The sequence below is a fragment of the Taudactylus pleione genome, unplaced genomic scaffold, assembly GCF_031769625.1.
Source record: "Taudactylus pleione unplaced genomic scaffold, aTauple2 ptg000296l, whole genome shotgun sequence".
NCBI classification, from domain to species: domain Eukaryota; kingdom Metazoa; phylum Chordata; class Amphibia; order Anura; family Myobatrachidae; genus Taudactylus; species Taudactylus pleione.
The window spans coordinates 11,287,204-11,313,950 of NW_028284698.1; the positions used below are offsets into that span (position 1 = coordinate 11,287,204).

At 44.7% G+C, this 26,747-nt stretch overlaps 1 protein-coding gene across 1 annotated transcript in view; it reads left to right on the top strand.

Annotated features, from left to right (window-relative positions):
- The window catches only part of CAPN6 (calpain 6), a 218,343-nt gene that overhangs the window by 178,754 nt on the left and 12,842 nt on the right, over positions 1–26,747 (top strand). Inside the window, exons 11-12 of the mRNA XM_088482849.1 lie at positions 6,400–6,521; positions 16,598–16,734. Coding sequence (XP_088338975.1) covers positions 6,400–6,521; positions 16,598–16,734 — 259 coding nt within the window. The remainder of the gene's footprint in view (positions 1–6,399; positions 6,522–16,597; positions 16,735–26,747) is intronic.

Consider the following 26,747-nt stretch of genomic DNA (forward strand, 5'->3'; position numbering starts at 1 on the left):
ACTGCGACAGGGTGACCCGACTCCGGCCGGGCACCAACTAAAACTGAGGTGCCTGTGGCCGGGGGCGGGGTATAGAGGAGGACGGACCCAAGTGCATCCTGGGAGCAGCAAAGCTTTAACTGCGTGGTGCCCATGGATCCAGATCCAGCTATACCCCATGGTCAACCCTGTGGACCCCCTATGGACCCTGAAGTAGAAATACCCAACATCCATTTTGTTTTTGTAGTCCCTTATCTTATTGGTTTAAATTGCCCATGTGATAGGCTAACATCCGCTCAGCACTACTGTTACTAAGGTTACATTTGTTGACTGATTTCAATAGTAAGTCGGAGCTCACTGTGACATCATTTGTCACGTGTGGACCCGACTTGAATTGTTTGCCGTCATCCTGGTTACAGACGCCAGCTCCCGATCTATACTCGGCAAAGCTCACAGTGACGCACCAGTCACATGTGGACTCTGTTCACTACTGATATCTTCATGTATAAGTTTTAATGTAGTCAATGATCGCTGGAATACCCATTAATACACATTGCTTTATTACAGGCTAACATCCACTCTGCATCACTGTTGTCCTGGTTACTAGCGCTGGCTAATTTCAATGGTAAGTCGGAACTCGCAGTGACATCACTTGTCACGTGCGGACCCGACTCAACTTATTGGCCGTCGTCATGGTTACAGACTCCCACTTCGGATCTATACCCTGTAAAGCTCACAGTGAAGTACCCGTCTCAGTTTATGGGAAAGATTTCTGGACTGCACACCCTGAATATATACATAATGGGAGGTGCTACCTGATGAGACAAATTGCAGGCACAAAAACAGACAAATCTCAGGTGCACAACTCCAAATTATTAATAATATATAAATGCAATTAAATTTTGCAATCAATAGAGGTTTTTAGCATAATCTTGGCCAAGGCTATGGGCCTACCCACCATATCCAGGTAACCTCTGTAGGGTAGGTCCCTAACATACTACGATTCAAATCCAGAGCGCAGGACACCCCCAAACTAGCCCAGCTAAGCCGCCCCAGGGCACCGCCTTAATAAGAAAAGTGCAGTGTGAAAGAGATAGTTAGGAGCAGCTACTGCTGCATATAAAGAATGAAAATAAAAAGTGAGGTACATATATAATAAACAAACAGTGAAGGGTAAAAATGTGTTATAATACGTGCCCTGAAACAGATCAGCAAAGGCAATCCAGGGGGACCCACGCCCCAAAAATGAACCAAAGTTGCACTACAGTATATAAAACTTGTAGGACTTATCTAGAATTGTGCCTATTACTAGTGTGCATATTCATTACAAGACTCCATGCTTTTAAACCACTTTTCTTACTAAGGTCGTGCCCTGGGGTGGTTTAGCTGGGCTAGTTTGGTGGGTGTCCTGCGCTCTGGATTTGAATCGTAGTATGTTAGGGACCTACCCTACAGAGGTTACCTGGATATGGTGGGTAGGCCCATAGCCTTGGCCAAGATTATGCTAAAAACCTCTATTGATTACAAAATTTTATTGCATTTATATATTATTAATAATTTGGAGTTGTGCACCTGAGATTTGTCTGTTTTTGTGCCCGTCTCAGTTTAACATCCTCTTACCTAAATTTAAATTCCCTATCTTAATACAGCACTTCTATTATACAGCATATCTAATCCCTATATTGATAATGATATTGTACTTATTCTAGATTTTACAACCGAATGTATACCCTATTACCATAGAAACAGGCGCCATCTTACATTTATATACTTAATATTATAACTCCTCCCTTTTGTATACTGACGACACTTGTTATATATGGTTTCTATTTTCATAAATACCGGCTTTTTAAGCACAACTGGGCTCACAACAACTAATCCATCACATATGTGTCTAACCCAGTTATAGCAATATTTTTGTTCAGGATCACTGTCTTCACTAACATAACCCCATATTTTTAATTTACATCATATCAATTATTAAAGAACAGAAATCCCTATATTTATAATAGCAGTAAATGTACTTTAAATCCCTCAATCAAGTATATATCTTATTGCCATGGAAACTATCACCAATTTGTATTTATTTATTTGATATTACTAATATTCTTATATTTTCAAGCCCCATAATATCAATGCTCTCATTGAATTAGATGTTTTAGTCCCTCAATCGATTTAATTTTATAATATCACCTAACTTGCTACATAATCATACCAAACTATCTAACCTCCCTATATAGACTATAAATTTTCTACTTTGAGGAATGCAGGTCTCCTAAACATCATCTTTATCATTAAATTATCAAACATAATATTTAATTCCCTAATCTTACAATAAATAGTGAAAGTGCAATAACATTAAAAATTCTATATATCTACTGATTTAATGGTGTATTTTATTAATATCTAATAATTAATTGGTTAATAGTGAACCCCCCCATATAATTGTGTATATCATATTAATATTGACTAAATATATATATATATATATATATATATATATAATCTTATTTTAGTGAATTCCCATATATATATATATATATATATATATGATAAAATTCCCCCCCTTAATAATTAATTATGTGACAAAACAACTAATATGAAGTGACAAACCACCCTTATTACTAAATGTTACCATTTTACATTCCCTTACTAATCTAATTTTTCTCATAATATTGATTTCCAGAAGAATCTTCCAATTTGACATTATTAAATCATTTACATTCTTAAAATTAGCAGTTGGCCATAACAATTCATTTACACAGGGGACAATATAATCTGCACTAGTACATTTAACACACTTTTAGAATGATCACCTGATATTTTTGCTACTCTGTTCAAAGGAAAGAAACTATCTATTCCTTCATTTAAACCTCTTGGGTAAAGGGTATTCAACGTATAAATCCAGTATGACTCTCTCTTGGCTAATGTTAATTCCCTATCGCCCCCTCTTGGGTCTTCATCAATATGTTCAAGAATTGTAAAAGTCAGTCCATTTGTTTCTGATCTATGGGCTTCAAAGAAGTGTCTCGGTAAACTATGATTTTTTTATATTATTTTTAATATTTCGTAGATGTTCCTGGATACGTAATTTGACACTTCTTTTTGTTTTTCCAACATATACTAACCTGCATTTACATGTGATTCTATATATGACGAAATGAGTTAAACAGGTGACCACTTCACGTAATGCACAATTTTTACCATTCTCTCCCTGATTAATTGGATTATTTTTTTCCATAAACTTACAGCATATACATTTATTACACGGATAACAACCTGCTTTTTTTTAATAGAAATTGGCCCACATTTGTTTCTTTTTTAGTATTAATTATATCTTTTTGAGATTTCATTCTACTGGGGGCTAATATACTCTTCATATTTGTAGCTCTCCTGTAAATTATATTAGGCTTGTTAGGGAGGTGGGGGCCTAATATAGGGTCCTTAAGTAAAAAATACCAATGACGTTCCATTATTTTTTTTATTATAATATTCTCTTTATTGAATTGAGTAATGAATGGTCTACAATTTTTTAACTTTTTTTTTATTAGACTTAGATATATCCTCTTTTTCTTTAATGAGTTCACTTCTATCCCTAATTGAAGCCTTCAACCTAGCATTTTCTATTAATTCAATCTTATATCCTCTATCTAAGAACATGTTTTTTAAATCTTCAGATTGCAGCCAATATGTTTCCACATTGCTGCAGTTTCTCCTTAATCTTAAAAACTGCGAGAAAGGAACATTATTCTTCCAAACTGGTAAATGACAACTGGTAGAAGGAATGAAACTATTTGTGTCCGTTTCTTTAAAAAAAAGTTTTAGTGGCAGTGCTGTCACCGTTAGTTTCTAAACAAATATCTAGATAATCAATTCTTACTGGATCAAATTTAAATGTAAATTTTAAATTATATGTATTAGTATGAATTGCTGATATAAAAGTTTCTGTACTCTTATCTCCTTCCCATATTAAAAACAAGTCGTCAATATATCGACAAATTTTCATTCCCATATATAAACTCGTCCTCCCAGCTTGCCATGAATATATTTGCATATTATGGGGCAAATTTTGTTCCCATCGCTGTACCATTTATCTGGAGGTAAAATATATAATCAAATTCAAAATAGTTATGCTCCAATATGAAGCGTATACTATCCAGCAAAAATATTCTCTTTCTCTGTTATCTTAGGGTCTGTTTTCAAAATTGTTTCAACTACTTCCATCCCCTTATTATGGGGGATAGAGGTATACAACGCTTGAACGTCAATCGTGACCCAAGCGTTTTGGTACGAGGGTATCTTTTTATAGAACCTCGAGGAGAATTTGAAGCAAGCTCATTATCTGGACTAACCCATTTGAATTGAAAAGCAAGTAGGAAGCACAGCAAAATTGTCTCTTCAAAAAGAATAAGAAGCGCCCCATCAGTAATTTGTTTATATATATATATATATATATATACATATATATACAAACTGTCCCAGAGTGCCTACACAGTTATAACATGAAAAAATTCTCTTTTACTTACTTAGCGGTAGGCTGATTATTGTCCCCAGTCCCTGCAGCAGCCCTGATCTCAGCTGCAAGCAGCCAATCTATCACTGGTTTGTCCCATGATGCTGAGCACCAGAGGGGTCAGAGGAGCATGTGATAAGCTTCTCCAATCGGGGCTCAGCCCCCTGACCCCTTATGCAGCTTACCCTGGTGCAGTTTAGCCTGATAGTCTGTGTGTAGTGTAGTAGTAGAGTGATCAATGGAGCTGCAGGGATGGACCTCCCCTGCTGTGCTGCCTGTGCCAGTGTGTGAAGGCAGCACAGCATGTAAAGCACCCGCATATTCCCTTATTGTTTTATTAATAATAGCAGTGGGTGACAGGTGGGTGGGGCCCGGAGGTACTCGCACCCTGTGACCCCCCCCTTAATCGGGCCCCATGAGGTATCCTTCCCAACCGCTTCCACCCGTGGGAGCACAAGCTCTAGTTTCTCCACCCTCCTTATGCCCATGCTCTGAGATGGATGGTCACATCAGCACTGACCTGTCTGTCATGTGTTGTGATACAGCACCTACCCCCGTTCCTCCTGTCCCCAGCTGTGCAATGCTGCCAGCACAGCCCACCCCTTGCCTTGTGATCTGGCATCACTAGACAAGCGGTGGGGTGTGCCGCTTGTGAGCGGGGGAGGCTGCATCACAATGCAAAAGTCAGTGTCAGCGCTGTTGTGATCCCAACCCAGAGCAGGGGAAAAGAGCAGGTATAGCAGTAGGACCTGCAACCATCACCAGGGTTGTTTTAATTTCTCTCCCTGCCTCAGTGGACCGCCCCTCAGGTCCCGACGCCCATGGAAGCGCCGGCCCTGGGTGTTGGGTCACATATTGCACACCAGCATACCCTCCAACTATACCGATTTAGCCGGTACAGTACCGCTTTTAAAAGGTCAGTACCGGCAACAGGGGCTGTACCGTTTTGTACTGGTGGGGTACAATCTCCAGAATTCTTTAGCAGCGCTGCTGGGACACAGGACTCCCGCAGCACTGCTGAGGCGGCGCCGCTCCGTCCTCCCTGGTGGTCGGTAGTGCAGTCGGCACTGACGCTGACGTAATCACACCAGCGCCAGTGATCAGAAGTCAGAGCCCAGCCACTGCAAGCTGCCTCCAGCCCCCATGTACACGCCCCTTTAAATGTAACCACGCCCCCTTTTGAACATGGCCACGCCCCTGTACCAGGTTTTCTCTATGAAATGTTGGAGGGTATGCACCAGCACCAAGATGAGTATAAATTATTTGTGTAACTGGCTGGTAATAAGCAATATTACTGTTAAGCTGATTGCACACTTGTCGATATATTGTTCATTCGATTGTGAGTTAACAGACATACAAAGTCAGCCCTGCAGCAAAGCCAAAGCCGATATATCTGAAAGGTATATATCGGTGCGACTGCATGTGTGTACAGGCGACCCGTCGACTGCCCATACACTGGCTACAGTGACCACCAACACTGACATCACAACTGGGTGGGCAAATTTAAATGCTGTTGTGATGTCAGCCCAAACATATTGAGCGGTCAATTGTAAGTGTGTATACTGTAGCTTACAAATCTGACGCTCGGATGGCAGATCGGTCTGCTGACAACTGTATCCTTGGAATGACAGGTGAACTTGTTATTTCAAGTGGCATCGATATAATTACCAAATACCAAAGTTTAATTTCCATTTAAGCGTGATCTATACAATAAGTGTATGTCAAATATTTATTTACACTACAGAGTGACTTTCCTCATAACTGGCAATATGGGAATCCTGTGGAAAAGTGATTATAATAGGAAGGTGTCTGTTTTTAATTACATGACTGTGGGATGTGACAACATAAGCTGGCTTTGCTAGCACTGGCATTACATCCTTCTGTAAGCTGTCTCATGTTCTCTGCAGGGAGCTGCTGCTTGACAAACCCAGTGTGACCTGCTGGAGCATCCTGTGGGGATTCCCACAGAGAGTCACTCAGGTGTTGGTACACAGTGTGGAAGGAGTACAGCAAGAGGGCAGAACGCAAGGTAATAACAGGAAAATACATCTTTAACAAACGTCATCAGCAATTATTTTCTTATCAGAATGCAATATGTAAGAAATAAATATATCATAAACTTTTATATTTTCATATACCATGGATCTTTGAATTTGATGATGTCAGGGTAATAAAGGACAACAATAAATAGATTTGGCTCAGGATGATGACCCAGCCATATATTCACAGGGATATCCTCAAACACACTCACTCCTTCTGCAAACTCTAGCCTGAATTCCCTCTCTAGATATACCCCTTGATACTGCTACCTCTAGCTACACAAATAACTTCTTGGAGGGGTAGGTAGGACTTGGGAGCCCACAAGCATAATATCCGCAAGTATGCTACCGGAGCTCTGTAGTAGTTGTTATGGGTGTAGACAGGGCCGGATTTCCCGCTAGGCCCGTGGACAGCCCCTTTGTCCAAAGAAATCACCGATCACAGCGCTCCCAGAGGAGCACTGCGCGAGTACCGCGTGATGTCACGCAGTCCCGCCTCCACTCCCAGAGAGCCCGCTCGGAGCTCTCTCTGAGAGTCTGTGTACGCGGCTGTGTGCGCTTGGGGAAAGGACAGTGCACCCAGAGGAGCACTGCGCAAGTACCTCGTGAATATTACGTCAAGTCACGCTGTCCCGCCTCCACTCCCAGAGAGCCCTGCTTGGAGCTCTCTCTGAGAGTCTGTGTACGCGGCTGCGTGCGCTTGGAGAAAGGAGGGTGTGCACCGGGTCCGTGGTCCACCGCCCTGTACTCCATTCCATCATCCGACCAGCCCCGCTGCCACTACCCGCCCCAGCAGGCACTCTGCCAGCAAGCCTTCCAGGCCTAGCGCTGCCCACAAGCAGCAGCAGTGCTGCACCCATCAAGACCAGGTAGAGACCTGATGAGCTGCAAATTACTCTATCACTATGTTATAGATATATATCTGTCTATATCTCTATCTCTATAGATATCTATCTATATCTATCTCTATAGATATCTATCTCTATAGATATGTATCTCTATATATCTATAGATATATATCTGCATACTGTATCAAAATGTGTATCTCAATGCAGCAGCATTGAGCAGCAGTTTCGGGCAATATTATATGCACATATACAGTCAAATACTTCAGAACTCATTGGACAACGCTTCACAGTGCAGATGGACAATGACCCGAAGCATACTGCATAAGCAACCAAGGAGTATTTTAAGGCTAAAAAGTGGAATGTTATGCAATGGTCAAGTCAATCCCCTGACCTGAATCTGATTGAGCATGCATTTCACTTGATGAAGACAAAACTGAAGGGAAAATGCCCCAAGAACAAGCAGGAACTGAAGACATTTGCAGTAGAGGCCTGGCAGAGCATCACCAGGGATGAAACCCAGCGTCTGGTGATGTCTATGCGTTCCAGACTTCAGGCTGTAATTGCCTGCAAAGGATTTGCAACAAAGTATTAAAAAGTGAAAGTTAGATTTAGGATTGTTTAGTTTGTCCCATTACTTTTGACCCCTTAAAAAGTGGGAGGCACATATTGAAACTGTTGTAATTCCTACACCGTTCACCCGATATGGATGTAATTACCCTCAAATTAAATCTGAAAGTCTGCAGTTAAAGCACATATTGTTTGTTTCATTTCAAAACCATTGTGGTGGTGAATAGAGGCCAAAATCTGAAAATTCTGTCAATGTCCCAATATTTATGGACCTGACTGTATGTGTATATATAGTGCATATGAATTGAAAATGTGTATCTCAATTGGAATATATATATATATATATATATATATGTATATATATATAAATTCTCAGCTGGTGACACTTTAAAAATTCTGCATCTATACAGTAGGTGTCATCAGGTCAAGATTTGACCTAGTGTCACCTATTGCATATATGCACAGTTTTTACAATGTCACTAGAATATATATATATATATATATATATATATATAAAAATCTAAATATGTATATATATTAGTGCTATGGATTGTTTGAGGGAGGGGGGGCCCCAAACTGGTATCTTGCCTAGGGCCCCATGAGGTCTAAATCCGGCTCTGGGTGTAGATGATTGAGATGACTTGCGTGAGTGTGTCTGGGGCCTTTCCCTTCCATGTAGAGGTTGCAAGCTGCTGTCCCTCTGTGCTTCTGGTGCTGTTTTCGCACTGTCATGTTTGCGGCTGTTCCTGGCATTCTGTTTTCGATCCATTCTTTAAATCAGGTAAATATAGTTACAGAAATTCATGTAAAGTGATTGAGTTCTTTAGAGGGGTTGGGTATGATATCCCGGCTGTCGAGATGCCGCTAATCAGAATACTGACAGCAACATCCCGATACCCAGAATCCCGACACCTATAGCAGTGAATGATAAGTAACTTTCTAACCCCTACCCTAACCCACCTTTCCCGGTGCCTAACCCTAACCCTCCCCCCTAGTGCCTAAACATAACCTCCCCTTCCACACACCCTAATACTAATCTTCCCTCCCCGGTGCCTATCCCTAACTCTCCTCCTAGCGCTTAATGCTGGCCATACACTGCACGATTTACGTGCCGATCCGATGGATCGGCACGATATAGGTGCTATATCGTACCTGATATCATGCTGTGCACTCCCGCGGGATCGTTCATTGCATCCCCAGATCTTCCCGTAGGTTTATCTGATCTGGGATGCGATGTACGATCCCATTCAGATGGAGGAGGGGGGGAGCCGGCATATCGTGCTGTCAGCGGGGACCGCACGATTGCCAGCAGAGACAGCAGGATCCGTCTGCCAACGGATCGGCAGTCGTTCTACACGATGCATCGCACCGTGTATGGGCACCTTAACCGTAACCCCGCTAGCTAAAACTACTCTCCCCCTACTCCCCAATACTTACCTTCGGGATGCCGACGGTCGGGATACTGGTGCCGGGATCCCGATCTGTCAGGATTTCTGCGCCGGTATTAAGACCGTTGGCATTCCGCACGCTGGGATGCCGACTACATCCCCTTTAGAGTCTCATAGCTGGTGACTTGGATGTATTGAGTGTGTAAACCAGGTCAACACTAGATGACAGAGTGACCCAATCATTGGTCCTAAGCAAACAAACTCACGCAAGTTTGGTAGGAGTGAGGGCTGTATAAATGCTGCATATAGGTGAGATCTCTTAGGGTCCTATGTATTAATAATAGCGGAACTGCCATAATTATTAAGTATCCGTATCGTGGCGGATAATTTCATTTTTAATGTACAAAGAGGAACTCGCAGGGACAACAGTTGTGGTAGCCGCTGTTCATGCGAGTTATATCCCCGGCATTATGTAGAAGTCTTCACGTTTGTGAAAGACTTCTCTGGGGGAATCTGACACTGTGTATGCACATAGGGCTCTATTTATTAACATTATTTTTAATAAAATAAAGTGAAAAACGGAACTCGGAAAGAGGCAAAACGTCATCTTGCAAGGACAAACATCATCATTCCTGGATTTTTGTCCAGGAATGATGATGTTCGTCCATGCAAGATGACGTTTTGCCTCTTTCTGAGTTCCGTTTTTTTGGAGGGAAAAATCCGAACCCAATGTGCAAACTCGAACCTATCCGAGCCTGCACATCCCTAATATATATATATATTGCTCCCTAGGTAGCAATATGTACTGCAATATGATATAATGGTATATATTCCTCCCTTAGGGAGCAATATGTACTGCAATATGATATAATGGTATATATTCCTCCCTTAGGGAGCAATATGTACTGCAATATGATATAATGGTATATATTTCTCCCTTAGGGAGTACTATGTGCTGTAATATGGTATCTTGATATTTATCCCTCCCCTAGGGAGCAGTATGTGCTTAAGGGGCCTATTCATGATGTTAATTATCAGGGTCCGAACGGAGCAATTCAACATTACTCTGGCGCAGTGGCAGCTGATGTGAAATCAGCTGCCCCCGCGAGCGGCTTCACTGCTCCTTTTCGGAGCAGTGAATCTTTTCACTGCTCCACTCGGAGCAGTGACGGCGGCGCGCATGCGTGACCTACAGGTCACGCATGCGCACAAGAGCCCCGACGTCCGGCGGAAGGAGCCGGACAGGGGGTGGAGGGATCTGCAAGGATCCCTTCTCGCAAGCCGGACCCTCTTCCCATAGGGAAGAGCGGGCAGCGAAGAACAAGCGGTGGTATTAGCCATCTGAAGATGGCGAATGCTCCCGCAGTCAAGCTCCGAAAATATTATATTTTCGCAGCTTGATGAATTCTGTCCCCATACTAGTGTATGGGGACAGCGGCCCTTTCCGAAAACAGAAGGTAAGTAGGAGATATCTGTGATATCTCCTGCTTCACCTTCTTAATGAATGGCCCGAATACTTAATTGTCACAATTGCAGGTGAAAATGTGCTTTTTCACCTGCTTTTGTCAAACTTAAGTGATGATGAATAGGCCCCTTAATATGATATCATGGTATGTATCCCTCCCATAGGGAGTGGTATGCACTATAATATGCTATCTATGTATATATCCCTCCCCTAGGGAGCACTAAGCTAAAATGGGCTGTCCCGGTGAGTTTATCTGTTGTTGCAAGTTTTATGTTTAGTTGCACTGTGCATGTGCAGCCTGCTGCAGCTCTTTCAAGTTCTTCCCTGCAGCTACTGCACCAGCATCCTTGCACATCTGGCAGCAGCTGCCGCCTCCTCCCGCCCCAGCCCAGCCCAGCATATGCTGCTTTGTGCTGGACTACAGAGGGAGGCTGCTGCCGCTGACTGGCAGTGATCCAGGAGCGGTAGCTGGCCGCGTGCTGTGTTGCCTGTGCTGATAAGAGCTAGGGGGTTAAGTGAGGGATGGGGAGGGGGTGCACTGCACTGTGTACTTGGGGAGTGAGGGGAAAGGGGGAGCAGCTGCGCTGTGTACTCGGAGAGCGGGTGCGGGAGGGGGATGCTGAACTGTGTTCTCGGGGAGTGAGGGGGAAGGGGGGCCCACTGCATTGTGTACTTGGGAAGTGGGGGGAAGGGAGGCTGTTGCACAGTGTACTGGGGAAGGGGGCTGCTGCACTGTGTACTGGGGGATGGGGGGGAGGGAGGTGACTGTTGCTACGCTGTGTACTGGGGAAGGGGGAGCTGCTGTTACACTGTGTACTGCGGAAGTGGGGGAAGGGGGGCTGCTGCTGCACTGTGTACTTGGGAAGTGTGGGGGGGTTGCTGTTGCACTGTGTTCTGGGGAAGTCAGGGGGAAAGAGGGGCTACTATTGCACTGTGTACTGGGGGAGTGGGGGGAAGGAGAGGCTACTGCTGCACTGTGTACTGGAGGGTGGGGTGAGTATGATGGTTGCTGGTGCACAATGTTCTCTGGAAGGGGGGCTGCTGCTGCACTGTGGGCGACGGTGTACTGAAAGGGCATTTCGGGGATAAAGGAGCGGGGCTGCTGTCACTGTATTGGAGGAGAAAGGGGGCCGCCCACTGCTGTGTGATTGGGGGGTGGGGGTGCTACTATGCTCTCATAGGCAAAACTGGGGGTTGGTCCGGGGTACACCGGTCCACCCATTAGCACTGTTCCGCCATATTTACTAAAGGCTGCGGTGCGGTGCCTATATGGCCAGGCTGCCTGCTGCAGCCAGGCACACTGTATGAAACAGTTCCAGTGGCATATCAAACATGGCGCTGTCTGTGAGCCAACCACAGCTTGTGGGCATTCCTCCTTGGCTGCCATTTCACAAGCTGTGATTGGCTTGCGGAAGGCGCCTAGTTTGAAATGCTACCGCCGCTGTTTCCCGGTTGTGGTAGTGCTGTTTTACCCCTTCAGTGCTGTTTGACCATGCCTGGCTTGCTGCCAGTGCACCAGGTACATATATTATTACCCTGCCCCCTGTGCAACCCCCGTGCAACCAGCCTGCCCTGTGGCACCCATCAAGGTCCAGCCTTCCCTGCCTTGCGTCCCACCAGCTTCAGCACCATGTCTATTCATCTCCAACCCTCCCTATCCTGTACTACACTTAGCCTAGCCCTACCTTCTCTGTGATCCCCTTTAAGCTCCAGCCTTCCAAGCCCTGTGCCTGCCCCAGGTCCAGCCCTCCCTGACCTGTGCCCCCCCATTAAGATTCAGCCTTCCTTCACCTGTGCCACCCCCCACCATGTCTAGCCATCCCTGTGCCCCCAATAGGTCCTGTGATCCTCCAGTTGTAGCCCTCCCATATCCAGACATCACTGACCTCAAAAAACACTTTTCCTCTTGCCCTGCACCTCATCCCGTCACTCTCTTTCATCTTTCACTTTTTCACTTCTCCTTTCTTCTTCCATTACCATCCTCCTACTCTTCTGCTGAAGGCGATGGAGTCCTACTGGCCGTCGATGAGGAAAAACAGAAAAATGTGGAAAAAACATGAAAAATCCAGTATCGACCATTTTTTTGTCGCTCATTCCCATGCCGATATTTTGAACCTGTCGACCAATCAAGTGTCGACATGTTGACCCTGTCGACCTTTTGCCTGTCAACTTAATGACTGTCAACCTTTTTATTGTTGACCTTCCATCCGGAAGCCAGCTAACAGGCTGGCTAACTCTACTGAGGGGCGGAGCCTGATAAGTAATGAATCATGGGAAAAACATGAGAAAGAGAGGAGTCCCACCATCAAAGGTACGGATGAGGAAATAGGATAACACCATCTACAGATTTTGTAGAAATTAAGTTTTGGGGACATTCATCAAATAGGTAATGCAGGAGATATCACAGATATCTCGTGATTGCCTTTCTCTCCTGATGTAGCCCGCTGTACCCATACACTAGTGGGGAATTCATCAAGCTCCAAAAATACAATATTTTCGGAGTTTGACTGCGGGAGCATTCGCCATCTACAGATGGCATTTGCTCCCGCTCAAAGCACAAACCCCTATGGGAAGGAGTCCTGGGTTGTGAAGAGGGAATCCTTCCGCCCCTATCTGGCACCTTCCTCCTGAGCTTTGTGCGCCTGTGTGAACTCAAGTTCACGCAGGCGCACTAGCATTGCCGAGTCGACTCGACAGTGCTAAGTTTCACTGCACCCGCTTCGGGGAGACAGATGATTTGTGGATTAGTGTGTTGCAGCTGTGTTGGCTGCAATATTCAAGGTCTAAGAGTGTGTTGGCCGCAAGAAAAAAAGGTCATATGCAATTTTTTAAAGGTTTATTATTAAGAAAAACCAACAATTAAGCAAAGAGATGTCAAGTATCGGGAAGAAATGATTAACTTTAATGTTTTCTTCCCGATATTTGACATCTTTTTGCTGTCAACAATTTTCCATTTTCTGCAGAAATCTTATTGGATGTGATAACTTTTAAAACTGAACTTGCAGCATAAAAGGGTTAAGCAGCAAAATTGTTTTACAAACTAACAGTAACTGTGGTAACTCCAAAAGTCTGACTGAAGTCAATAGGAGAGGCAAGTCTTCTATCAAACTTAGGGCCAGATTCAGACCTGCTTGCTAGGAAGCGTTCGCGCGCAGGCAGCCGATTTTTCCATTCTGCGCATGCATTGCAGTGCGCGTGCGTGAATCAGTACGAGTTATCGGGAAGCGTACGCTCACCGCGCATAGACTACCCGGCAGAATGAGTAACAGGAGAAGCCGTTTGTAGGTGGTGACAGGGGCTGGCCATTAGAAACGGATGAGTGGAGGTGCGAACACAGGCATGCCTGAGCGTCTTAACACCGTTTCAGAGGCGTACATAATTAACAGGCAGCGTCATAGTACACGTCACCTGGTTGTATTTCACACTGAAGTGTTCGCAGTGCTTGCGGTAGGGTATAGTCAACCACAAGCGCTGCGTTCGCTTCCGATGGTACCCGATGTACCTGTAATGTCCCAATTATGTAATGTCCCACCCATCTGCATTACTTTGGCTACCCTCTCCCCCCTCTGTACTGCTTAACCTTCCCTCCTCTACACACCTTTGTGTCTCATCTATCCACGCTGCTGTCTCCTCCCCCCATCCACACCACTTTTATCTCATCTGCACAGCTCTATTTTCTGCTTTGACCTCAGTTGCATAGACTACATGTGTGTATTCCAATGAGCACACAATTCTGTGAATTAGCAGCTCCACCATTTCGTGAGTGACAGCAATCTCATTCTGTGAGAGTGCTGAATCTGCAGTTAACCACAGGGTGTGATGGCATACCATATTTGTATTGCGCAAGGAACACGTCCATTAAGGAGTCTGCCTTAATGATCATAATTTCATTGCTTTTTGAAGTTTAAGTGGCATAAAGTCAATAGGTTTTGTGAATTTTCAGATCACGTCTAAGCAGTCTTAATGGGACATGTGAAACCGTAAGGTTTTTTGTCTATGGAATTTCATAGCTTTTTTAAAATTTTATTAACTATCAGGGTTTGGATGAGCAAACCGGGCCACCTGCAGGGGAGAAGGGCAAGAAAGTGGTACACTAACGCAGGTGGAAGAGGGGACAGCACACAGGAGGTTGGTTTGGGAGGTGCAGAGTGCGAGATGGCTGTAGGCGTGTGGGGTAGTGGCAGCAGCGGTGGTGCAGAGCAGTGGCAGTGGTGCAGTGCAAATTATATATATATATATATATATATATATATATATACAGCTTACACAGGATTTAGGACCACTACAGTAAAATATACCACTCAGCCTATGATGGGGTACACACACACACACTGACTGACACAGACAGGTACACACACACACACCTCTATCACTAAAAAACATGAATGATGCTGGCAAATAAATACAGCCAGCATGATTTATTAAAGACCCCCCTCCCCCCAGTAGTGCCCCTTATACAGTGCCCCCAGTGGTGGTCCCCCTATGCAGTTCCCCCAGTAGTGCTCCTTATACAGTGCCCCCAGTGGTGGTCCCCCTATGCAGTGCCCCCAGTAGTGCTCCTTATACAGTGTCCCCAGTAGTGCCAGTGCCCCCAGTGGTGCCCCTTATGCAGTGGCCCCAGTAGTGCCCCTTATGCAGTGGCCCCAGTAGTGCCCCTTATGCAGTGGCCCCAGTAGTGCCCCTTATACAGTGGCCCCAGTAGTGGTCCCCCTATGCAGTGCCCCCAGTAGTTCCCCTTATACAGTGCCCCCTATGTAGTGCCCTAATAGTGGTCTGCCCTATGCAGTGCCCCTCTTACATATATATAAGACACACACAATATACTTAGCTGAATCCCCGCTCCTGCGCCCGACTCCATCCTCTATTCTGTCCTCCCGCTCGGCACTATGGGAGAGATGTCATGGCGTCTCTCCCATCACCCACTGCGGGAGCTGGAAGGCGGAGCTCATGAGTGAGCTCCAGCCTGGCTCCCTCTGTGGATGCAGCATCCAATGAGAGTCTGTCTGACTCTCATTGGCTGCTAAAACAAACACGCCGCCGCCGGGTAGTAGTACAAGTGTACTACCCGGCGCTGGCGGCGGTGTGCTTGTTACTGTGTAGTGCGGACCACACTCACTGCAGTCCGCACTGCATATACTGATCGGCGGGCAGGGGGGGATTCTGGGTACTCAGAAACCCCCCCTGCGTGCGTATATGGTACAAGAATGTGTGATCTCTGTGTCTGCTGTACTATATGTGTGACCTCGGTCTACTGTACTATATGTAAATGTGTGACCTGTGTCTTCAGTATGTGAACATGTGATCTCTGTTATCTTTATGGGGACCTATCGATGTGGAATAATAAGGATTGGAAAACTTAAATCTTTGGTTTAGTGATGGTGTACATATAGCAAATGCATGTCCAATGCAGGAGTTGCTGCTTCTAAGTGTAGCCCTTTAGGCTATTGAATGCACAAGAAAAATGACATCTAACCCTTGTATACATCAGAGACAGATGGAAAAATAATAACCTGAAGTAAAGTTGAATCTCTGGATTACACATGTACTAGACACAGGTTTCCCTGATGCATATAAAATTACAACGCTCCTTAGTTCTAACCAACGATTTCCATCAATAAAAAAGATGTTCTCAAGGCCTTAGGAAAGATCTTGTATTGATCAAAATGCATTGGTTGGTTGTTGGGGTAAGACCTTGGCTCCATCTGTGGATTTAATCATGAAAATATGAATTGCAGTAGTGTGCTGTGCTGATTTTAGTTTAGTAATAAAGAAAGTAAGTGTCTGGTGCTTATTTACAGGGGCTCACCTATACATTACCATTAAATGCGAAAGTGAGAGGGTTCAATCTGAAGTCCACAAAAATACCACCAATGCTGTCTTTGATATGAAAGCCATCTTCTATCGCAAGAGACTCAATGTACCGATTGCTGTTCAGGTAAGTCATTGTATTGCAATTCTAGTGAATTATATGACATTATAAGTATATGACACTGGGGCAGGGGGCAACCAGAGGTATGGGGTCCCCATAGCAAAATTTTCGCAGGCCCCCATAGGTCTAGCCATTCCACCCCACCCCACCTCCGCCCTTCAGATCTGCACTCCTAACCTCCTGAGCCTGACGCGCCACTCCATCTCTCCTCACTGAAGCTGGGAGGAGGCGTGGCCGTGGCCCAGGGATCCACGCCTCCTCCTAGCACCTGTGAGTGAGAGATGTATCAGAGTAGTGCTGATGATCTGTGCATCAAACTGCTTCCTAATCACAGGCTGCAGTGTGTCTGTGACTAAAAGGCAGTTTGCTGCACAGATCATCAGTGGCTTCTCTTCTTGTAATGCCGCTGAGGTGAGCTGGGTGCAGGGGCAGGCGTGCCCTGGAGGTGCTGCGGGCCCCATAACACCCGCACCCCCTTCACCCACGGTAATTACGCGCCTGCACTGGGGGGCACAGGAAAAAGGTCATTTAAAGAATGATTATAGTAACCAATGAGATTTGTGCTTTAAGTTTCTACACAGCGCTAGAGATGACAGAATCTGATTGGTTGCTATAAACACCACAAACATTATCCTTTATATATTTTTTCTTATGTGATTCCCACAGTGAATACACAATACATAATGCTGATTGTGCTGTCTAATAAAAATTCTAACATGGTTCACAGTAAATTATTTGAACTGTGTATTATATTTCTATGCTGTAAATTACTTATATAAATAATTAATTAATGTCAGTTTATCAAACATTTCAGTGTACTTCCTTATGTTTCCACTGGATGGCACTATTTTATTAATGTAAATGTATAATACTGAACCTAATTACATTTTTCTTTGTATGGCAAGCAATATGACATATTAAACTGAGACTGTTTATAGATTAACTTCCTAAATGGCTCCAAGGCCCTAACTTCAAAATGCAAACCACCATCCTTATCCTGACCAGCACCATGTTAGAAATTTATATGTAGGATGTACTGTTCACCAATCATATCCTTAATAAAAATAAATAAATGAAAGAAAACCAACAATAAAATATTAAAATGTAATATTATCAAAAAAATCAAATTAACAATAATAATAATATTATTATTGTTAATTTGATTTTCCAGAGGGGATGCAGTCAGGAAGCCGACGGTCAAAATGCAGACTACCAGCTTCCCGACTGTCTAATCCCGGCAGGGGTCTAAGTTAGAGTTAGGCACTAGGGAGGGAGGTTAGGGTTATGCATCCCTAATGGAGGGTTAGGGTTGGGGGGGGGGTTGGGTTAGTTAGTACTTACCTTTAGTGTAGTTGGGATCTTCACTGGTGCCGGGCTTGCGGCGTCAGAATTTGGCCGATCCCTTCCAGAGTATAAAATACAGAGAGTAGGTATTAAATTGTGATCTATAATAAATTATCTTAGAATATTATACAGTACAGTGCCATTTGTCAAGCATACAGTATATTACAGCCTAACAGAACAGCAGGGTTGGGTACGGAATCCCAGTGGTCAGAATCCCGAAACCTGTCAGTAAGTATTCTAACCCTCCCCCTAAATTAACCCTCCCCCCCACAGCCTAAACCTAACCCTCCCCCCCACAGCCTAAACTTAACCTCCCCCCGCAGCTTTAACCTAACTCTCCCCCTAGTGCCTAACCAGAACCCTCCCCGTAACCCAAATACTTACCGTTGGGATGCCGATGGCAGGAATGCCGGCGCTGGGATTCTAACAGATGTCGGGATTCTGGCACCGGCATTCTAAGCGCCGACAGCCAGGATTATAACTACAGATGTATCCTCTTGTATCTTTGCCGCAGCAAATGCTTCATGTGACTTGCCACACACGCGTGCATCACTGTACGCCAGGCCGCGGCAGCGTTCGCACCATGCAATCCTATGGATCGTATGGTGCGACTTGATACAAAGATACAAGAGGACACATCTGTACATCCCGAACAGTGTACAGTATCTCCTACAAATAATATAGCCTTACAGAATAGCATACAGTACGAGTATACTGCTAACAATATACAGTATACTACTAACCCCCTGCACAGACCGCGGGCTGTAGACGACACTGCTACATTGGCACTCTAGAACTGACTGTACAGGTATTTCCCCTACATAGGCACCCTCTCATCTGGTGCATAATGCACAAGTATCAGGGTGCTCTAACATTATACAGATAGTAGAAGCACCTCTCTACCCTATCCCTCTCTGTCCATGGACATTGTCTCAATATTTTGGTCCTACATCAGAATTTAATAGACGTGAACCATTTCCTGAAATACTATAATACTGTCAAATACAAACTAATTCGAAATAGTAAGTGATATTTCAGGAGCTCAAAAACATCACTAAATTATTTGCAATAGATTATGTTTCACGCTTTAATTTTTGTCCAAATAATATTGCTGCTATAAACTTAATTTATAAACATTAATAAAAGTTACATTTTAATTAATTTGCTATACACAAGAGTGTCCCAAAAAAAAAAGTTTCTTCTTTATCTGCACAAAACAACCTGTTGAGTCTATTAACGCTGCAAGCTTGTTCTGTCAGTGGGTACCATGAACGTTGGAGCGCGTGCAGTATTGGATACAAGTGCAGTGTCTCATTCAGTGAGCCTCAGGATATCCAGAAGCCAAAGCCAAGAGATTGTTGCTATGATCCATACTGTCAATGAGGGGACTCTTACTTTAATTTGGTCTTCTTGGTATATATATCAGTAACGTGATAAGTTGATTTTTTTTATGTGTTTAACCCCGTTTTCCTTTCAGGTTGCTACAGAGAAGCTTAAATAGAAATTATTATTATTATTATTATCCTTTATTTATTTGACGCCACAAGAGTTCTGCAGCGCCTCACAAAGTACATAAACAAATGAGCAAACACAAAAGCAGTGACTTACAGTACAAAACAATGCATTAATGGACAAGGACATAGTTTATATCAAGGCAACAGGGGGGTACAAGGGGTACATATGTGCCGGGCCCCGTGAATCTGACGGACCCCGGGGGCTCAGGGGCACAAACAGCATCTGCTGCGGGTCACGGCTACTATTAAATAAAGTTACCGCCCCACCGGCCTCTCCCGTGTGGCAAATAATAATAATTCTCCCCCCCCGGACCTCAATCCCCGCTCTAAGTGGCCACGGTGCTGCGCATAGTGCGTCATGACGTCACTGCGCCAGCCCTCCCTGTGTTCCTGGCCTGCCACTGCAACATCCATCCACCGAGGAGCAGGGAGGCCAGGAAGTGAAAACGACAGCCACCGGTCACACAGACTGCCCAGCGCACTTGTGCTCTGCACCTCTAGTCCTCCACTGTCTGTCCAGCAGATAATTGTAAGGGTAAATGCCCGGGGAGGGGGGTTAACTGCTTAACAATGAGGCCGCGGGGGGTTTGTTTGCCCGAGGTTAGTTGCACAGCAGTGTGTCTGTGAAAGGATAGTTTGTAAGTGATGTGGCCGTGGGGGTTGGTTGCCTGTGGGGAGGTTAAGTGCTCAGTAATGTGGGCCCGGTAGGGTGGGGGTGTCTGGGACCTACACTTTCGTCCTGGCCCCTAGATTTTTGAAAAATTTGTCAAACCTTGAAATGTGTGTGTGTGTGTTTATATATATATATATATATATATGTGTGTGTGTGTGTATATTGTGACACAGTTGGGAAAGGGGTTCCTCTCCTGGGGTAGATGGACTCCCTCTTTACACACCCAGCAGCCTCAGAAACACGACACAAGTCTGGGGTTCGCGTACAAACTGGTCGGCGCCGGTCTTTATTGTGCCAAATGAATATAACAAATAATAAACCAAAATCTTAGCCCATCTGGGCAATAACTAAACAGTAGGTACCCTCACTACCAGGACGGTAGGGCCTACTGCCCACACCATCAACAACAGCACATGCACAGTACTTACAGGGTTGTCATAACAGTGTCTCTGGACATGCTAGCCTGTATGCCTACTTCCCCAGGTGTGAGACACTCAGCTACAACTGAACATGGCTTATATCAGCCAGTTCCAGCTGTAAGCCCTAATGAGCCTGCTACCAGGCTGAAAGGCATAAAAACCTGGAGTGGCCTGTGGATGGAGCCCTCCCTCTCCTCACATCCACACCCCCAGGACCAAAACAGGCTTTTCCAAAATCCGATACTCTGGTCTGCTTACAAAACAGACTTCTCCTGGGGTTTTTTAGAACACATAGGCCAAAAACCTAGGACAAATGTAGATGCCATTGACCACTTTACCAGTGCTTCTATCACAATATAATATATATATAGGGATGAGCGGGTTCGGATTTCTGAAATCCGAACCCCCCCCCTGAACCGAGTCGTATCTGAGTCAGGCTCGACTTTTCCCGGATATGAAATCGAGGCAAAACATCATCATCTCGCCTTCCGGATCTCGCAGGTATTGGATCCTATAAAAGGTCCCCGCGTCGGCGCCATTTCTCACTCCGGCTGTGGACAGTGAAGAGGGAGGGTGGGAGCTAGGGCTGGCTGGGCTGTGTTGTGCTGCTGTTGTCCATAGGGGCTGTGACCACTCAGTCCATAGGGGCTGGCTGGGCTGTGTTGTGCTGCGACAGTTCTTTTTTTTCTGTGTTTGTGTGCGAAATGTATGTGCAGTAGCCGCACGTGCATCAACACAGGAGCAGCGCCAAGCGTGCGCCTGTGTCATAAGTCAAGGGCCGGTTTGGACATCTGGTCCGGACTGAAGGACGTGCCAACAATGTCAATTTCTGACATGTCTACTGTCACTGCATATGATACGGTCACCACTGACAGAATGGTGGAGGAATTATTTTCTGTGTTTGTGAATTGTGTGCACTGTGGCTGCACGTGCATCAACAAAGGAGCAGCGCCAAGCGTGCGCCTGTATCATAAGTAAAGGGCCGGATGGCTTGTCCATTAAAGGGTGCTGTAAACCCCCAAAGTGCGCTCCACAAAAAATAAAAAATTCTTTTTTTTCTGTCTTTGTGAATTGTGTGGGCTTTGCATCCTCAAAGCAGCAGCGAGAAGCGTGCGTCTGTCTGTCAAAGGATTACATCGGTGACAGCATCCAAGTAGGCATGTCAGACAGTCCGTACCTGTACTGGCAGGAAAAAGGCAATTTGGAGGCCTCTGTACAAACTGGCTCTATTTTACCTGAGTTGCCCCCCCTCCAGTGTGTACTCAGAAAAAGAGTGTTTAGTACAGCCGGGAACCTTGTCAGCGAAAGGCGTAGGAGGTTGCTTCCACAAAATGTGGAGAAGATGATGTTCATAAAAATTAATTATCAGCTCTTCCAGGGAGACCAGCCTCCATAACGTACAGAGGGACCTGTGGTGGTGGATTCCAGCGGGGACGAATTAATACTCTGTGAGGATAAGGATGTACACAACACTGAAGAGAGTGAGGAATCGGTGGATGAGGACGACATCTTGCCTCTGTAGAGCCATTTTGTGCAGGGACAGATTAATTGCCAGCTTGTTTTGTGGGGGCCCAAACGAACCAATCATTTCAGCCACAGTCGTGTGGCAGACCCTGGCGCTGAAATGATTAGTATGTTAAAGTGTGCATGTCCTGTTTATACAACATAAGGGTGGCTGGGAGGGCCCAAGAACAATTCCATCTTGCACCTCTTTTTTTTTTCTTTGCATTATGTACTGTTTGGGGCCTAGTTTTTCAAACTGCCATCCTGTCTGCCACTGCAGTGTCACTCCTAGATGGGCCACGTGTTTGTGCCGCCCACTCGTGTCGCTTAGCATAGTCATCCAGCTACCTTGGTGCAATCTTTTGGCCATAAAAACAATATTGTGAGGTGTGAGGTGTTCAGAATAGACTGGAAATGAGTGGAAATGAAGGTTATTGAGGTTAATAATTGCATAGGAGCAGAAAAACCCACAAATTCTGTGATTTAAGCTGTTTTTATGCTTTTTTTAAAAAAAATACAGATCCAAAACACAAAACCCAGAACCCAAAACACGGAAGGGTGGTTTTGGCAAAACCAATCCAGATCCAAAACACGAAGAAAGATCCAGATCCAAAACCAAAACACGAAAAGTGGCCGGTGCACACCCCTAGTATATATATATATCTATATAGCTGTAGATATATGTGTGTGTATATATATATATATATATATATACTTACAGTATATAGATTTAAAGAAGTATGTAGTCTACATCCATATATATATATATATATATATATATATATATATATATATACACATATATATTTTTTTTTCTTATTTTTTTTCTTTATATGTCTATATATACATACACACACACATACACACGAAGACGTGAAGGAGGACGACGGCACTCTGAGACTTTTAGTGAAGTTCATATATTTGTTCCAAACAGACCAATGTTTCATGTCCCGCAAACCCTTTTGTAAAGGTAACCTCATATCTCATATATACTGGTATGTTTCCATTTACGAGTGCCGCCGTCTTCCTTCACGTCATTGGTTATTGATTTACTACGGAATGCACCGGACCATCTCCACTGCTGTATAGACAGATCGCACAATATATATATATTATAGATAGATGCATGTAGCCTACATCCGTATGTATGTATCTATCTGTATATGTGCATTTCTTATCATATGTGAGCGGACTACCGGACCTTCTTTACTGCTGTATAGATAGAGATAGCACAATTACAGTGTCTTATATTTGATGATACATGTATTGGGAGTGATGTGTGGGTTGTGTAGTGGGGGGGCCCCAGAGATATCCGTGTACCAGACCCCAAGATTTCTGTTGACAACCCTGTATACATTGCTGCAATAGCAGTCATAACACACAATAATAAGCAGCAGGGCATCAGCTTCCAAGTGTTAGGTGCCCTTGTGGGGAGTTTGGAGTAGATGATCGTGAGTGAGGGAAGGAGAAGCACATGAGAGAAGAGGGACCTGCTCATTAGAGATTTCATTCTAAAGGGGAGGGGCAGATAGACAGGGGTGACACAGATGGGGTAGACAGGAAGAAGCATGGAGCGGCAGGTTTGGATGAGAGCTGGAAGGCTCTGATGAAGTAGTGAGTTTTGAGCCCATTTGAATATTTGTAGAGAGTTGGAGAGTTGATAATAGGGAGAGGGAGAGAATTCTAGAGGTAGGATGTTTGTGTAACATGGAGAAGCTTGTTGAGAGGGAGGGGGTGTTGATCAGTGGTTTATCCGGGGGGGGGGGGGGGGGGCAATCACGGTGATACCTATCAGCAACTAAACATGACAATGTGGCTTTGGGTATGAACGCGCTTGATATAATAAAAGATGAAAAATACTCCCCTTATATACAAGATTCTAGGTTCACCCTCAGATCAGATTTCATACATATATATAAAAAAAAAGGAGAAAATAAACACAACATAGTGTAATCCAATTTTTAACACTTTCACATATAAATATGAACGTAAATGTCCCAATCAAGGTGTTATATGTGTTCGGGGGGATCCCCTTGCATACAACTCACACTTTAAGATTAAATAAGGTGCGTATCCATAGGATAATATCCTTGATGAATCAACTTTGTGAATTTTATTGAATTCTGTCACCAGAACATAATGCAGATGAATCACGGGGTTACCCCCACACTATTTCACTCACGAGATAAAGAAGAAATTCATTCATGTAGTATATGCTTGTATCCTATCGCCATCAATCCATTCCATTAAATGGGCTCCACCATATGAATTTATCCCCAAAAATGGAAAAGATAAAGGTATGTAGTATAAAACCTTTTAATTAGTGATAACAGAACAAAATAAAAAAAATAAAAACATGGAAGGACCTTACCAAAGTAGGAGGAAATGTTCTGCGGTCAGATGGTAATCAGGATCCTGCGCAGCAAAACACAATCCTTCCTCTGTTTGGTCAGTCCATGCAGTAGTGATGTCCTCCACCAACACGTATCGATCCTATATTAGGATCTTTTTCAAGGTGCATGGTGGACATCCTTTCTACACCACATTAAATACCCTAATCCATTAACCCCAGCCAATCATCGTTGTTCCACATACCCCCTACTGTATAATCAAAACAACTCTCCATTAAGATCCATACAAAAGAGTCTATTAATCCATGTTCCAGATATCCGGATTTGCCGCCCAAGTCCCGTTGCGTCACCCGGAAATTACGTAACTCGGCCAGGTCTTTGCATCACGGTGATCACCCCCGTAACACACAGCCCTAGCCCCGCCAACCTACTGATCCTGCAGCCGCAGGCAACGGAGGCCAGGGAGAGCTGCACTGGCCACATACTGTCAGGACGACTATGGCAAGTCAGCATTCAGCCCGGGCACCCGGCAGGCCAGAGAAGGAAGAGAAGTGACATGGGATTTGTAGTTGATCTTTTACTGCTCAGACTCTGAGCAGTAAAGGATAAGCTACAAATCTCATGAGGCATTGACATGTGGGCACCATGCTGCAGATAATGATGCACCCACATATCTCCCTGCTGAACCTTTGTCATGTGGTCACCATGCTGCAGGTAATGCTAATAATAATGATGCTGCACCCAAACATTTCCCTGTCATTTACCTGCTGGCCCGTCATGTGGTCACCATGCTGCATGTCATTTACCTGTCATCTACTTGTTGATGAAAACACAGTGATACTTTTTAGAAAATGAATGTAGCCATAGGGATCATTGTGCCTTATAATAACCAATGCAGGGAAATTATACTAGTGATCACATTTGAATGTATATATGTCTGTTTCACACACACACACACTTCCCTGTAATTTACCTGCTGAGCTCCTGTCATGTGGTCACCATTCAGCAGGGTAATGCTAATGATAATGCTGCATTCACATATCTCCCTGATCCCGTTAATGCTGGTGATGCCACCAGCACATGGCTAGCTCCTGTGTGTATGCATACACACATGGCTAGCTCCTGTGTGTATGCCGGTGATGCCACCAGCACATGGCTACCTCATGTATGTATGCAGGTGATGCCATGGCGCATGACTACCTTCTGTGTGTATGCAGGTGATGCCACGGCATATAGCTACCTCCTGTGTGTATGCAGGTGATGCCAGCAGCACATGGCTAGCTCCTGTGTGTATGCCGGTGATGCCACCAGCACATGGCTACCTCCTGTGTGTATGCAGGTGATGCCACGGCATATAGCTACCTCCTGTGTGTATGCAGGTGATGCCACGGCACATGGCTAGCTCCTGTGTGTATGCAGGTGATGCCACCAGCACATGGCTAGCTCCTGTGTGTATGCAGGTGATGCCACCAGCACATGGCTAGCTCCTGTGTGTATGCAGGTGATGCCACGGCACATGGCTAGTGCCTGTGTGTATGCAGGTGATGCCACCAGCACATGGCTAGCTCCTGTGTTCATACACTAACTGGCTGGTGACCTGTATTACACCCCACTCCACTCCATGTAGAACCCAGTGTGCGAGAGTACAGCTGCACATCATTTGCCCGCCAGTAAACCATCTCACTTGTTAAGCAACTGGGCTGTTTGTAATAATAAGGCATCCGCTGGTGGGTACATAAGCTCTGTCTGTGCACACATATTTCTCAACAGCAACCCGCCTCCCCAGTCGCAGCAGGGATTAGCAACCCTTTCTATTGGCTTCTCAGCGGTCCCGTTCTGGCAGTCTCGCATCCAAGCCTGGGTGTATACTCCGCTTCCTCTCCTCCCTTACTGGAATGGTATTTGGTGCCAACTCAGCCCATTTTAAAGGCTCTGCTTCTCTGTTACCCGCTGAACCAAGCTCCCATTTGGCTCCGCCCCACTTCACATCAATCTCACTTTCAGTACTCCCAGACAGAGTAATGGTCCTGCAGCAACCTTGTGGCAGCCATCTTTACGTAGCCCATGCAGTGAATCTCTATCTTGGGTGGGCCCTTGTGTGAATAGCTCCTTAGATCTCCGGGAGACTAATGGCCAAGAGATCAAGGAGCCTATACATGAATCACAAGGTCTATTTATGATAAAGAGAAAATACTAAATACTTCAAGAAATGGGT